General features: G+C 50.5%; 1 protein-coding gene across 1 annotated transcript in view; it reads left to right on the top strand.

Moving 5' to 3' along the window:
* Positions 1–14,920, top strand: part of IPO5 (importin 5) — a 1,138,249-nt gene that overhangs the window by 957,231 nt on the left and 166,098 nt on the right. The window contains exon 23 of the mRNA XM_069640466.1: positions 2,340–2,559. Coding sequence (XP_069496567.1) covers positions 2,340–2,559 — 220 coding nt within the window. The remainder of the gene's footprint in view (positions 1–2,339; positions 2,560–14,920) is intronic.

Here is a 14,920-nt window from a genome sequence, read left to right as displayed (position 1 = left end):
TAGATCTGATTCTCAGGTAGGACAAGCAGTATCGAGACTTCTTTTCACTACTGTTCCTTCTCGCAACCTACCTCCAACCGGATACTGCTCGCTAGTCTATGTGCAGAATGTGATTCGAAGCAGATTAACAAGCACCAGAAGACATGCATTACTTACCGTTGTAGCATTTCTGATTGTATCTGCTTAGATTCACAGGCGCCCACCCTGCCTCCCCGCTCGGGTTTAAGGAACATAGACTTCTTACTACTTTCTCTCTCTTTATGTACTCTCTCACAATAGCCTTGGGCTCCCTCATGGCAGAAAAAACACAATCAGAGGGACCTAGGCACGTGAGGGATTTTGGGTACACTACACGTCACGATAGGGGTAGTGTTACAGACACGCCTATGCCACGTCCCCTTTCGGTCCCCGAAAGACGAGATGCAATACTCTGCAGTTACCACTGGATGTCGGACCATATGCACAGCATCTGAATCTAAGCAGATACAATCAGAAATGCTATTACGGTGAGTAATGCGTGTCATACACTCCAAAATACACACTCTTAGCATGTCATGTTTCAGCTCCTCGCGTCTCGGCAAATACCACTGCAGTCTCACGGATACCACTATGGACTTTCCCCGCATCTGGGGTCCAGCACTCAGTTGAGGTGGCTCAGGCTTGCAGTCCTGCTTACTGGGAGTCCGGGTGATCTTCCAGCAGCTTGGGTCCGTCTTAAGTGATGCACTCAATTTGGTGTTCCTCTCCCTGGCACTTCGGTTCCAGCAGCAATGGAAGTACAGCCAGCTCTGAGAGGATGTCCAAACGAGTTCACTTTGGAGTTGATTGGTCCCACCAACCCAAGGGGTGAAATCATCCTTGCAGGGCTGCTCTAGTCGAGGCGAATTCGGAGTTTCAGCACAGCAGCAGGGCTTAAACGGTCAAACCAACGTGTCAAGAGTTGCAGCAGGCGTCTCTTCCAAGTTCTTCGGATTCCTTCGTCCAGTGGTACTCTGCCTTCCAAGCCAAAAAGCCTTGCCTTTTTATGCAGGTTTCTCTCATTCATTCTAGGCTAGCTGTCAATCAAACAGGGTGACTGTCCTCTCATGACAGCAGCCAATCCCCTTTGGGTGGATTCCTGTAACCAAGGGGATTATGCACAGGGAGTTTCGGGCACCTCCCTCATGTCCTGTCCCTGCCAGACATACTGGAGCCAGAGGCGGGCTTCACTCGTGAATCCCACCAAAGACAAAACTAACAAAGGGACCAAACCTGGTTTGGAGAGCAGAGAAAATCTCAAAGGACCTTTCTGACAAGAAATAGCTGAAAAAGACTGGGACCATTAAACAAAATGGGCACCCACGGGTGCCCTACTGGATCTGCAAATGCAGCCCGCGGTAGAAACACACAATGGTAGTAAAGTCAACTGCCAATAGCCATTTTAAGATGTGTGCTGGGTCTAGAAAGTTAGAAAATGGAAATAGTCAATTTCACAGCACTGCTCTTTGAAACAGTAGTTTAATTGAGAAATCTAAGACTTCCCTGTGCCACTGTACTGAAGGTCCTGTGCGTCACAATGCAAAGATGTCTATGTAGTTTGTCAGACTCCAAAGTCACAAGAAACAGTCCAAATCACAGAAAAATACATGAGTGGGTAAAAGGTCTCGTTCTCCCCAGGTTAAAAAGTCCTACAGCCCAGCGAAAGTGCTCAGGGTCTCCAAAGTAGAGAAGAATTAGCACATTTCTGAAATTTCTCCCCAACACCTTGCCATCTCCCGTGGTTGTGTAGTGTAATGTTGTACTGCTATGTATTTGTTTATCATGAGCATGTGAATCCATGCTGGAGAAGGAAATGGTTACTTACCTGTAACTATTGATCTCCAGCTTGGGCCCGACATGAATTCAAATGCGAACCCTCTACAGCCCCACTGCGGCTGCTCTTGTTCATACTGCCACTTTACGTGCTAACGTATCTGAAGATGGCTGCCAGAGGAGGGGCTTAGGTAGAAGGCAGTCATTGGCTGGGCGCAGTATGATCCAGAGACCAGTGATTGGTTGTTAGGAGAAAGACAGTTCAGAAGTAAAACTGATTTCTTTTTCTTTACTGAGGATTCCCAGCCTGACAGGGAATATTCATGAGCCTATGAATCCATGCCAGACCCATGCTGGAGAACAGTTAAAGGTAAGTAATTTGTTCCATACCTAATGTGCCCTACCCCCTTTTGAAACCTCGTACATAAAATAAGTAGCAAGCTTTGTTTTTAATGAAACTTAAGTGTTTTTGAAAAAAAGGTTGGTTTAATGCTCTGTGAAACTATCATTTATTTGCAAGTAATGCTTTTGTTTTGACTGTCTTGCAGTGTTCCCACAGGCCGTGGCCAGACAGACAGTGGGGGTTATGTATATTTGATGACATTATAGAGCACTGCAGTCCAGCCTCCTTCAAATATGTTGAATATTTCTTAAGACCAATGCTTCAGTCCATCTGCGACAGCAGCCCTGAAGTCAGGCAGGCATCTGCATATGGTATTGGTGTTATGGCACAGTTTGGCGGGGACAACTATCGACCTTTCTGCACAGGTAAGCGTTAATGGTTTTTCTGCACCTATGCATGATCCGTAGATTGCCACAAGAAATGTCCTTACTCCCGAATTGAAGTCTTATCTGAAGAAATTGCTCACAAATTGACTATACAATGAATCGCACTGTTTTTTGGATGTTTGAGTGTATTTCAGAACATTTTATTGAACTTTGCTACTTTGTCTGTGTTCCATCCTTTTGCTTCAAAATAAAGTATTTTTCACATCAAACTAGATTGTCTGTACACAACATAGGTCAATATCATTTCTGAAATCTGGGCACACATTCATCCCCACCTGCATCCAGAGCCCTCTGCCAATTATACCTGCCACCTACTTGGAATGTTTTCCTAAAGTCCCGCTTGGAAGTAAGCTTTTAGTAAGCTATCCCAGTGGTTTGTAGATCCCCCAACTCTTTGCATCAGTCTGTTCTAACTCAGGACCCTGGTAGAGTGGAAGAGCAGTCTGGCTTATTTTAAGAGGATGATGTAAGCTGTAGGTGAATGTTAAGACAGTTTTTCTGAAGTCCAACTAAGGGCTTATTAAAACAATTCAGCTGAGGCAGTACAAGACTCTTCTCTTAGTAGAAGGCTGTGCCACCTGAATTCAGGGTAGCATAGACTGAGCAGCCAGGCTGATCTTGGGAGGGAGAGAAGGCTGTAGGATCGGTACGAATTAAATTGTAATGCAAATGGTCCAAAGAAACAAACACTATGTATTGTAAAAAAAAAAATGGTTTTATTTAAAAACAAGTAGGCTCAGTTAAATCTTGAGGCAAATACGTACTATTGACATTATATAGAACCACAATTCTAAAAACACTATGCTTGAAGATGCACAGACTAAAGCATATAACCTTTTTTGGAACACCTAACAGGAGTTCTAGGGAAGTCCAAAGCAATAGTTACTTTTAGATTACTTTCAGTAATACCAGGGTAGTAGACCCCATAGGTTGCACCGGAACGCTCCACAAGAAATCGGTCTCAACTGGACAATATACTTTTCTACCTAGTGAAACAGATACTAGGAACAGTACAAACGTATAACTAGGATTCAGGATAAGTTATTCAAATGGATTCTGTCCTTCCTCGAGGGTCTCTATCTCGGGGGTGATGTCTTCAAAGGTTGCAGTTCCGTTTTTTCCAAGTAAGCTTACGCTTCGAGAACTAGGGCACACATCTATTCCATTCGCTAACATTTCTTTGTCCTCGACACCTACTACCCCCGATGATGGGGTTCAAGATGTGTCAACACTGTGGCTTCAAGAAGTTGCTAACCGACCCACATTGGGTATGGTTGTGGTGTCCTGGCGTGGAGCACAAAACTTCTGCCTGCTCGAAATGCCAATGGTTGACTGGAAAAGCTCTGAAGGAGCGAAAGGGGAAATTGGCGGTAGGTAAAAACCCCAAAGATCTCCATCGGCCCAGTAAAAAAAAACATGCGAGAGGCGACTCTCCTCAAGGGAAGATGGTGAAAAGGTCCAGGTCGAGGAGTGGCTCCCACCGCTCCTCGTCTAAATCGAAAGAGGCACCACAGGACGCCCTCTTTGACTTCGTCTCTCTCTTCTGAGAGAACTTTATCCTGTCTTACAAAGGCCTCCGCTCCTGCCAAATGGGAAGCATTTAGATTAGAAATGCTAAAAGTATTTGAGAAACAAAAACCCTCTACAAACCATGCTCTTACCGTGCTTTCTAAAGCCGGTAAGAAAAGGGTCTTAGCCAAATCCAGCGCGCTCTCCAGCCCGGGACAAAGGCCAGATCATTGAGAGCCGTTGAGGCCTCGATGCAATAAGAAACCATTGAAGGATCCTGAGCCATAAGTTTGTTTTGTTATGCGCACAAGTCGAAGCATAAGTCGCGATCGAGGGCATCGACACCGGCAGCACCATCAAAGCCTACTTCAGTACAAATATTGACGGCTCCTCAAGTGTAGAGTTCAAAATTTCAGAAGGCTTTGATGCCCATGCCAGATAAGACTTGTACTCCTTTACCAAGACAGGATTATTTCAAATCACTAACCTCAATTCATGAGGAAAATGGGCCAGCAGATAACGATGAGCCATTTGGAATACAATTTGATACACCATGTGCCTGTGGTTTATTTCAGAGGAGTCTAGATTAAAAGATCTTTATGACAACTTGCAAACAACTGGTGGAGTAGACACTTCACCAGAACAATATTTTGGTAAACCTGAAGCTGGAGACCATGCAGATGCCTCATATACATACAACAGAAAAAACCTTCTTCCCCTTTAAATTTAGAGGCACGCCAGAGTGCGGCCCTGGGAGCATGCGCTGCCCTGACCCCGCCCTCCAGCGCCACACCTCGGTCTCCTTTTCCGGCTCGACAGAAAGGGGCCGAATTCACCAGCACTCCTGGGTTTGGCTTCGGCCATGTAATTCCATGCGTGGATAATTTTTTTTTTTCTTTTTTTTTCATTCAGGTACTCGGTCCTCGGGTGTCACGCTGCTCCCCTGCGCATGTAGACTTATACAGGGTTCAGCAGGTGTCCATCCTTTCGGCTCTTTCCAACTAAAGCCCCCACGCCCTGTGCCTGAGTGCAAAGCGCTCTTTTGAGGTCTCTGAAGAACATGCTAGCCAGGTCGAGGGAGCTCTTCCAGAGATCGCCTCCAGAGGACCTAAAGGACTTCGTCTTTTATCTATCCAAGCCCAAGGGAGACTCCTTACCAAGGACTCGCCCGCGCGGGAGGGATCGCTCAGGTCCTCTTACCGCCAGCACGAGTACAGAGGCTATATCTGCTACAGGCAGAGGGGTCAGTTGATCCTCCTGTTGAGGGACCATGAGGTTCTTGTACCGGGTCGTTACCCGAGGTGGGCCATACCCTAGTACTGGCAACATGTCTGAGGGGGTGCCTATATGCAGTTCTAACAGCAGATCCGCAGAGGCCAAAACGCCTACCAGGCCTCGGCCTGTGGAACCGGGTAGGCCTCATGATCCACACTCAAGAGCCCTGGTGGAGGCTGGGCCCAGCGAGCCAAGCATCATGACGCAGGCACGTGGAAGGCAGCTCGACAAGATGGCCGCTGTGCCCGACGTGAGGGACACCTGCCTGATACTGCACCAAGAAAGGGAGCAGGTGGTGGAACGAATGTGTGTCGAGGTGGGACTGGTGTCAACCAGGTTCGTGGCCTACAGCCTAGCCTTCATTTGCGCAGGGCAGGTTCCCGCTGCGTCCCTGTGGCCAGGGCACGCACGGCTCCAGCAGCTGCCCGATACCCCGTCAATATCACCTCCCACCCCTCCGGCATGCGAGGACAGATTTTTTTTTTTTTTTTTTTAAAGGTTCCTCAGGCTCATGATCTCCTTGGGTGGGGGTCATCCTCAGCGACTCAATCAGGGACGTTCTCCTGCCAATGGCTCCGGCACTGCAGGCTCCCCTGTGCAGCCTCTGGCCCCCCCCAACCGATAGTTCAGGCGGTTCCGTACTAGCCTTGGCTGCAGCCTCTGGTCCCCCACATCGCAGCCTGCAGCTCCCAGCACGCCACCAGTGCCAGACCAACCGGACCCTCGGGTGGACACAGATGAGGAATAGGACGCTGACACACCGTCGTCAGCCAAGGCCTTCCACGAATGTCTTGCAGGGCTGGCAGAGTACTTGGGCCTTCCTCAACCCAAAGTTGAGCAACCAGCAGAGGGTCCTCGCCAAAGTCATAACGCTACGTCCCGCAGCAAGAACGGGGATCCCGATGCAGGACTTGGTCGCCTTGGCCAAAAAGGGCTAGCTCAAGCCCCACTCGGTCCAGCCACTCAATCGGCACCTGGACGCCAAGTACAGGCAAATGGTGGGGGGGGATACACTCTTGTTGTCAGCTCATCCTCAGCCACTCTTTGGTGATCGCTGCGGCATCACTATTCTCCAAGGCTCTGTCTACCTCCTAGTCTGCGGCACTGCTAGGCAAGGAGAAGATCTTGGCGGCATATGGTAAGAAGCTGTATTCCAACGTGTCCCTGCATCTTCGTCAAGCCAACGCGAATACCATGCTGGCAGCAGTTAACAGGAGGCTGTGGCAGGAAATTGTGGATTTCCTCACAGAGCTTCCGGCGCAGTGTCAATCATGATTCAAGGCTGGACTGGCAGAGGCCAAGATGGTGGTACAAGAAATCATGGAGTCCACCGTGGCCCACATTGACACCTCTGGCCGGGCCATCTGCATTGCCATGGACATAAGAACAGCCTGGCTCTGTGCTACGAAATTCAACCTGGATGTCCAGGTCTGCATCTTAGACCTGCCGTTCAGGGGGGCAGGGGCGAGGTGACCTCTTACACTCCACCGCCTACGAGGAGCTGCATAAAAAGAAAAACCGCTCACAAAAAAGTCTATCCATCCTGAAAGACCACGGACAAGGGGCGTACATACCTAGGGTTCTGCGGCTTCCAGGAGTGGTGGCCCAGGCAACCGGACCGTTCACCAACCAACAACCGTCTCCAAAGTAGTGGGATCTCCTCGTGTTGTCTTACTATTTTGTACTAGGTTGCCTTATTGGATTTCGAGTACGATTTGTCCTCTGTATCAGGAAAAGCGCTGTTCCGTCCATGCGTGACGTGCGGCTTGAAAAAGGTTTACGACGGGGACGGACATATGGATTGTATATATTGCCTCCACCCTCACATTCGGCGGATGCCTGCGACATATGCAAGGGGTTTTCTCAAAAAACCCTCAGACCGGAACCGATGCCTGGTGGCATGGCTGAATGAGGGTGCAGGGGCATACCCCCCCTCGGAGGTAGGCTCCACACAGTCGGCGAAAACATCACGCCGCGCGGCCTCGTCGGAACCACCGGCGAAGAAATCTAGATCGTCGAAAAAAGAGTCGTCTGGAACTCATTCACTACAGACTCCTCGTCAAAAAAGTCATCCTCATCAAAAAAGCATGAGAAGGAAAGGAAATCCTCCTCTGGCGATAATCACAGATCGACCACGAGTCGAGAGTCGAGTAAAAGCGGGTACAGTGTGGAGAAGGCGGGACCGCCAAAACCACCTGCGAAGCCTGCGTAGTCGACGGCGATCCAGTCACAGGCCGCCTTCCCGCCACTAGCGCAAGGGGCATCCACTGTCCCGTCGACGAGAGCCTCGTCGACGGGGGTCCTACAGGAGGCCTGGAGGCCTGAAGTCCTCGCCCTACCCCCCCAGAGGCTTTGCTACAAGAGCAAGCTATGTTGCTGTCCTCGGAGGACGAGAGCGAGAGAGTGGCTGGCCCAGCAGACCTAGGGCTACGAGCGGCTGCCAAGTCGTCGATGAGGGCATCAGTTACACCGGTATCTGCCCCTCTCCTCAATTCTCAAGCGGTTTTGTCGTTGGATATTCTGTCCTCGCTTCAGTCCTTGCTACGGTCGTTGGACCAGCGACTTCCCCAGGTCAGCCTGCCACAGTCACCCGTTGACGAGCCGGGCCCGTCCCGTCAACCGCCGCACCCACGCACGCCAATCTCAACACTGGCGCAGGAGGAAGGTGAGCTGCCAGATTCGGAGTCGGACAGGGGAGCCATGTCAGAGGTCTCTTTATCCCCCTCCAGGGATCCTACCTGGGAGTCAGAGGTGGAGTTAGAAAACCCCAGAAGCCCAGCTCACCCGTCCCCTCCGCACGACATTGCGTCATTCCATTCGATGATGAAGGCATGCAAAGAATTTGGTCTGTCCCAGGAAGAACAGAAAAAGGACTGTTTTTTGTTAGACCACATGGGCAAGAGCAGGTTGGTGTTCTCGATACCAATACTGGACCATGTATGGAAAGAGGGGTTGCAGACAATGAGACACCCATTCTCAGAACCAGCAGTGAAAGGACGCCTAGAAAAAAAGTTTAAGGCTCCTGAGTCTACCCCCAAGTGTTTATCCTCTCAACCAACACCAGACTCGGTGGTGGTGTCGGCGGCGGCAGCGAGGAAGGCAAAGGCACAGCACAAGTGCACGACTCCACCCGAGAATGAAGCGAGACGCCAAGATGCCTTTGGCAAGAAAGTGCTCTCCGTGGGAGCGACCACAGTAAAGGCTGCGAACTCTCTGGCAATTGTGGCCAGATACGATAGGGAGATGTGGCACAGGCTGGCTTCGCTGCTTGATCATCTTCCAGAAGAACAGAGGAAGGCGGCGATGCTACTGGTCCGAGAGGGTGAGGAAGCCTCAAATCACGCAATAAACATCGCGGTGGATCTTGCTGAGTCTGGCTTCAAGCAAGTCAATAATGGAGTCGTATTACGTCGACAGTCATGGCTGAAGTGTACCTACTTCAGGCCAGAGGTACAATACAAGGTCTTAGATATGCCCTTTGAGGGAGACCTCTTCGGTGAGAAGGTGGACGAGGCCCTGAAAGGGATGAAAGAAGATTCGGACACGGCACGTTCTTTGGGTGCCCTCCAGAGTGGCAGGAGCTACAAGTCCTTTCGCCCCTTTAGAGGGGCTTCAGGAAATTCAAGATTCTCTTCTGGAGACAGATCCTTTGCCAGATCGGCTTACCCCTCCCAGGGGTACCGACGTGCCTCACAATCGGCCAACCGTCGACGAAACTTCCAGTCTTCCAGAAAACGACCATCAATACCCATCGTCGGCGAGAGACAAGCAAACTAAAGATCAGCAGTGACGTTCCACAACCCGTTCTGGGGGGGAAGAGTTTCAGCGTATGTCGACGAATGGGAAAGGATAACGACGGACCAATGGGTGTTAGACACTATAAGACACGGACACACTTCAATTCAAACACAGCCCTCTGCAAATTCCACCTGCGTTCACCGCTCAGTCCCCTATGAAGGCACTGCAACAAGAGGTTACACATGTTAGCGAAGGAAGTGATAGAATTAGTTCCAACATCACAGAGAGGCCAAGGAGTCTACTCAAGATACTTCGTCGTAAAAAAGCCGAACGGCAAATGGCGTCCCATTCTAGACTTACGCGATCTCAACAAGTCCTTAAAGAGCCTGAAATTCAAGATGCTCACTCTGCAGGAAGTGATCCGCGCAGTTCAAAAGGGAGATTTCCTGGCATCCCTGGATTTACAGGACACGTATTTCCATATTCCAATGTGTCGGAAACACAGGAAATATCTACGTTTTGTAATAGGGCGAACCCACTACCAATTCACGGTTCTTCCTTTCAGGCTCAAAACCTCCCCCAGAACGTTCACAAAATGCCTGGCTCCAGTGGCTGCCTGGCTAAGGAAGCAAAGCCACCATGTATACCCATACCTCGACGACTGGCTGGTAAGGGGATCCTCCCCAGCGTCGACCAACATAAGTCTACAAGCCACCATGCAGCTTCTACAATGGCTAGGATTCGCCATAAACTTTGAGAAATCCTCTCTGCGGCCATCGAGAACGCTGGTATTCTTGGGGGCACAGTTCGAGACTCAGCTAGGGCTGGTGAAACCTTCTCTCGACAGGACCTCGAGACTCATTCAACAGGCGGCCCAGCTACGGCGAAACACCAGGATCTCAGTGAGAAAGTATGTTTCGGTCCTAGGGGCCATGGCATCCTGCATCCATCTGGTGAGAAACTGTCGACTCTTCATGAGGCAGTCCAAGAATTCCTCGCAGACCGATGGACACAGGCTCAGGGATCGTGGTCGGACAGGATAACCGTTGACCACGACAAGCTACTTCGGACCCTTCAGTGGTGGCAGAGTTCCCACAATCTGAACAAAGGTGTGCCCCTACAGGAGCCGGAGTTCCAGAGCACCATAGTTACGGATGCGTCCCTAACCGGATGGGGAGCGCACATGGGTGCTCTCCAAACGCAAGGTCGCTGGTCTCCAACGGAGTCACTCCTACACATAAACGTACTGGAACTCAGAGCTGTACGATGGGCCTTGAAGGCGTTCCTACCACACATCAAGAGATCGCGAGTGCGAATACTGACCGACAATACAACAGCCATGTTTTATCTGAGGAAACAAGGTGGGACACGATCAAGGACTCTCTCCATAGAAGCCCAGAAAACATGGCATTGGGCATCGAAGCACGAAATCTCCCTCGTGGCTCATCACCTTCCAGGAGTGAGGAACTGCCAAGCCGACTCCCTCAGCAGAAACATGGCCCAGATACACGAGTGGGAAATGGACACGGCTCACTTGAATAAAGTGTTCGAGAAATGGGCCACCCCCCTCTGGACGCCTTCGCGACCAAAGAAAACAAGAAATGCGAGAAATTTGCAAGCAGGTGGCCCCAAGAGGATTCGGTGGGGGAGGCGTTCTCCTTCCCATGGACGGACATGTTCCTCTATGCTTTTCCTCCGTTTCCCCTCATACGGAAAACAATACAGTGGATACAATTGCCGGGTGATTCTAGTGACACCATACTGGCCGAGGCAACCGTGGTTCTCAGACCTCCATCTATCGCTGGAACATCCCATAGCGTTTCCGAAAGTCCCGTACCTTCTATCCCGGGACAGAGGCACGGTGTGGCATCACGACCCGGACAGTCTCAACCTTACGTCCTGACTTCTCGGAATTCGGGGCTTTAGACATTTCAGAGGAGTGCCAAGAAATTCTGCAGGCGGCTAGAGCCCCTTCCACTAACAAATCCTACTCCTATAAGTGGCGGAGATTCTGTGAATGGTGTAGAAGACAGCGGGACCTACAACCATTGTTGGTGACGCCGGAACAAGTTCTACCTTACCTGCTCCTCTTAGCAAAAAAGGGATCGTCCCCCTCGTCGATAAAGGTACACCTGGAAGCCATCTCGAGGTTCACAAGGAAGAGGCAGTCGCCTCCGCTATTCAGTGACAGACTGGTGAAACACTTCATGCGGGGTTTATTTCGAGCTTTTCCCCCGGTGAAACGTTTTCCCCCGGCGTGGAGCCTCAACACAGTGTTGGCAGGTTTGATGAAACCGCCTTTCGAGCCTATGGCCACGTCCGACATGAAATTCTTTTCGTGGAAGTTGGCATTCCTGATGGCTATCACATCAGCCAGACGTATCTCGGAACTACAAGCGCTGGTCGTGGACCCGCCCTACCTAAGATTCTTTAAGGACAAGGTAGTCCTGGCGACTAACCCTACGTTCGTCCCTAAGGTTCCGACGGTATATCACAAACACTCATCCGTGGTTCTGCCTACTTACTTCGCCACTCCATCGTCGGCAGCAGAAAAAAACTCTTCATACCCTGGACGTTAAGAGGGCTCTGAAATTCTACCTACATCGCACACAAGACATCAGGGCTACTCGGCAACTGTTCGTCGCATATGGTCCGTCGACGAGAGGTAAAGCAATCTCGAAACAGGGATTGGCCAGATGGGTCTCGTCGACGATTGCTTTTTGTCACTCTAAGGCCGCTGCAAAGACATCCTAGAGCCCATTCTACAAGGTCGATGTCATCCTCAACAGCGTTATGGGCTGGAATTCCGCTGACTGACATATGCCAAGCTGCGGCATGGTCGTTTACCCGCCACTACTGCCTTGCCAGGCAGCATGCGGATGAGGCGCAGATGGGAAGAGCTGTCCTGCGCCATCTGTTTCAGTAAGGTAAGCTCCACGTTGTGGAGTGTTTTCTACCTTTGATGACAGTATACTTTCAGTGGGAAAGGTTATATGAGTAAACTTATTACTGCTGCGCATATGTGTTGAGTAGTAGGGTGAGGGTATGTTACATTGCATTCTCACCACCGTCTCAAGTGTAACTGCTATACAATCTATTCTAAGCATGTGAATCCATGAAAGATCCAATGCTGGAGAAGGGAATAGTTTCTTACCTGTAACTCCATTTCTCCAGCATTGGTATCTTTCATGGATTCGCATGCGCCCGCCAAGCCTCCCCGGGACTGCAATGTATGTGATGGATAAGTTTAACCCTTCCTACTTTGGAGGGGCCGAAATCTGAAGGGGAAGCGCGGGGGCGGGCCTCTTATACTGGGACGGCCTGCGGAGCATGCGTAGGCGGGTCCTAAAAGGACGTAGATAGGACACAAAAGTGTCGGAAGTTTTCCTATAGGGAAAGGCTATATATGTGTACCGAGGGGTCCCAGTCTGACGGGGAATATTCTAAGCATGTGAATCCATGAAAGATACCAATGCTGGAGAAATGGAGTTACAGGTAAGAAACTATTCCCTTCGTTATCTGTGTTTCTATTCATGAACTAAGTGTCAGACAGTTCTGAAGCAGAAAATAAGTCTCTGCGAAAGGGGTACAGCTAAAAGAATATAATTCATGCTTTAACTGCCTTTTACTACAGCGTTTGCAAGGCAGGCCAGCACCTGGACTGCTTTGCGGCTTCTGCTCGCCTTCAAGGACTTCATGAGGGAGAAAAACAATGCATCTCTATATCGTTTGACATTCCTGTCTGTTAGTCTTCCAGCATTCAGGCCGTGGCCTTGCGCCGTGTGTGAGTTTGAGGCGTAGAATACATTTTACAAAGCATTTTGACCGAAAGGAAAAAAGCAAATGGCTGACATTTCACAAAATGGACACCTTCTGGTTACATTGACGATTCTGCGATTGCGATGTTTGCCACATGATGCGATTGGTTTCTGGCCAACATAATATAGATACTATAGGGTCGTTTCTGGTCTAACAGTACCAACACTTACTGGGTCTCATGGCAGCAGTCCTATTGGCCATCCCCCACACGAGACTCAGGATGAGGAGAATACAGCTGCACTTTGCAACATCTTGCGACCAGGAGCGGGGCTCCCAGTCAGAGGTGATGAAGGTTCCTCCATCACTCCACCCAGATCTAACTTGGTGTTCCAGGGACTGCAACCTGCGGATGGGCAATCCTTTCCAGCAACCTACCCCACAGGTCACCATCACCAGGCTCCTCTTTCGAGGGTTGTAGGGGCTACACTGGACAACCACTGCGTCCATGGAACCGCTGGAGTACCACATCAATTGGCTGGAACTGGCTCAAGGAGTCTCGCTACCTCGGCATCATTCTAATAGCACTGTGGTGGCCAGCCAGGCCATGGATCTCGGGGCTGTTCAGCCTCTCTGAGAGGCCGCCCATTCGCCCAGCACATCTTCTGGCACCGCGGGGGGGGGGCGGGGTCATACACCCCGCTCCACAGAAACTAGCCTTAACTGCGTGGTTACTGAACGAGTCACGCTAGGTCACCACAGCCTTTCCCAGACTAATCTAAAGATCATACAGGGCGCCAGGAGCAAGTCTACCAGTGCCCAGTACAAGAACAAGTGGACCAGGTTCTGCCACTGGGCAGACTCTAAGGGTATCATCTCCCTTGCTTGTACTTTGGACGACGTGCTCTCCTCCTTGGCACACCTCGCCCATTCAGGCGTGCAGGTAGACACTTGCTGCACTTGGCAGCCACTGGGGGTTACAGGAACTCTGAGGAGATCTTTTCCTCTTCCAACCCAATTGTCAAACATTTGACGGGACTCGCCAGACTCTACCAGCCCATGAAGAGGCCACACCCCGTGTGGGACCTCAACATAGTTTTGGGTGTCCTGAAGCACAAACCATTTGAACCAGTGGTGTCCGCGGACATCAGGCTGGTCACCATTAAGACAACCTTGCTAGTCGGCCTCACCTCAGCTCGCAGAATCAGCGAAATCCATGCACTGGTCCCCTCAGAGCCATATACTAAGTTTCTCAGGGATTAAGTAGTCCTGCGGACACACCCAGCATTCTATCTGAAAGAAGAAATAGTGCTGCCTACGTTTTGTTGAGCCCAAGGACGAGGCACAGAGTTCTGCACTGCCTGGATGTCGGGTGTGCCCTGAAATTCTGCTTAGACAGGACCAAGGGATTCCGCAAGTCAGAAGCACATTTTGTCAGCTTCGGTGGATCAAGACCTGCGTATCCGGCCTCCATAGCCCGTTGGATGGTCTTGGCCTTCAAAGAAGCTTGAGGGACAGCATAAGCCACTGCAGGCCAACATGCACGCCCACGCGGTCGGAGCCAAGGCAACGGCCATTACATTCCAGCAGCATATCCGCTGGCAAGTCGTAAGCGGGGTGGCCACCCCTTCTGCTTTCTGCAAACATGACTGTTTGGATGCCGGTTCTGGATCAGACGCAGCTTTCAGACACGCGGTTCTTAGAATCCTGTATGCATAAGGAGGGTCTCCTCTCCACCATGGGGCTGCACTTGGTTGTAATCGCCCATGCAGTATGGATGAAAGGGGACGGGACGTAAGAGTAATTATAAGTTACTCACCGTAGTGACTAAGTACTTAGTCCCCTTTCCTCCATACGTCCCACCATCTGCCCCCCCTTCCCTAATAATCCTGGTGTCATTAGGCAAGGTTAATCCATTGTCGACGCGTCTATGGGAATTGATTTGTTTCGCTGGAGGGTGGGGTCAGGGCAGCGCATGCTCCCAGGGCTGCACCCCCGCGTGCCTCTAAAATTAAAGGGCAAGGTTTTTTCTGGTCAAAGTTTCCGTCTGTTAGGGAGAATT

This window comes from Ambystoma mexicanum, chromosome 7q, assembly GCF_040938575.1.
Source record: "Ambystoma mexicanum isolate Mex_15411 chromosome 7q, UKY_AmexF1_1, whole genome shotgun sequence".
Classification (NCBI taxonomy): domain Eukaryota; kingdom Metazoa; phylum Chordata; class Amphibia; order Caudata; family Ambystomatidae; genus Ambystoma; species Ambystoma mexicanum.
Note: the sequence above shows the minus strand (reverse complement) of the source record. Positions and strands in the feature narration are given on the sequence as shown.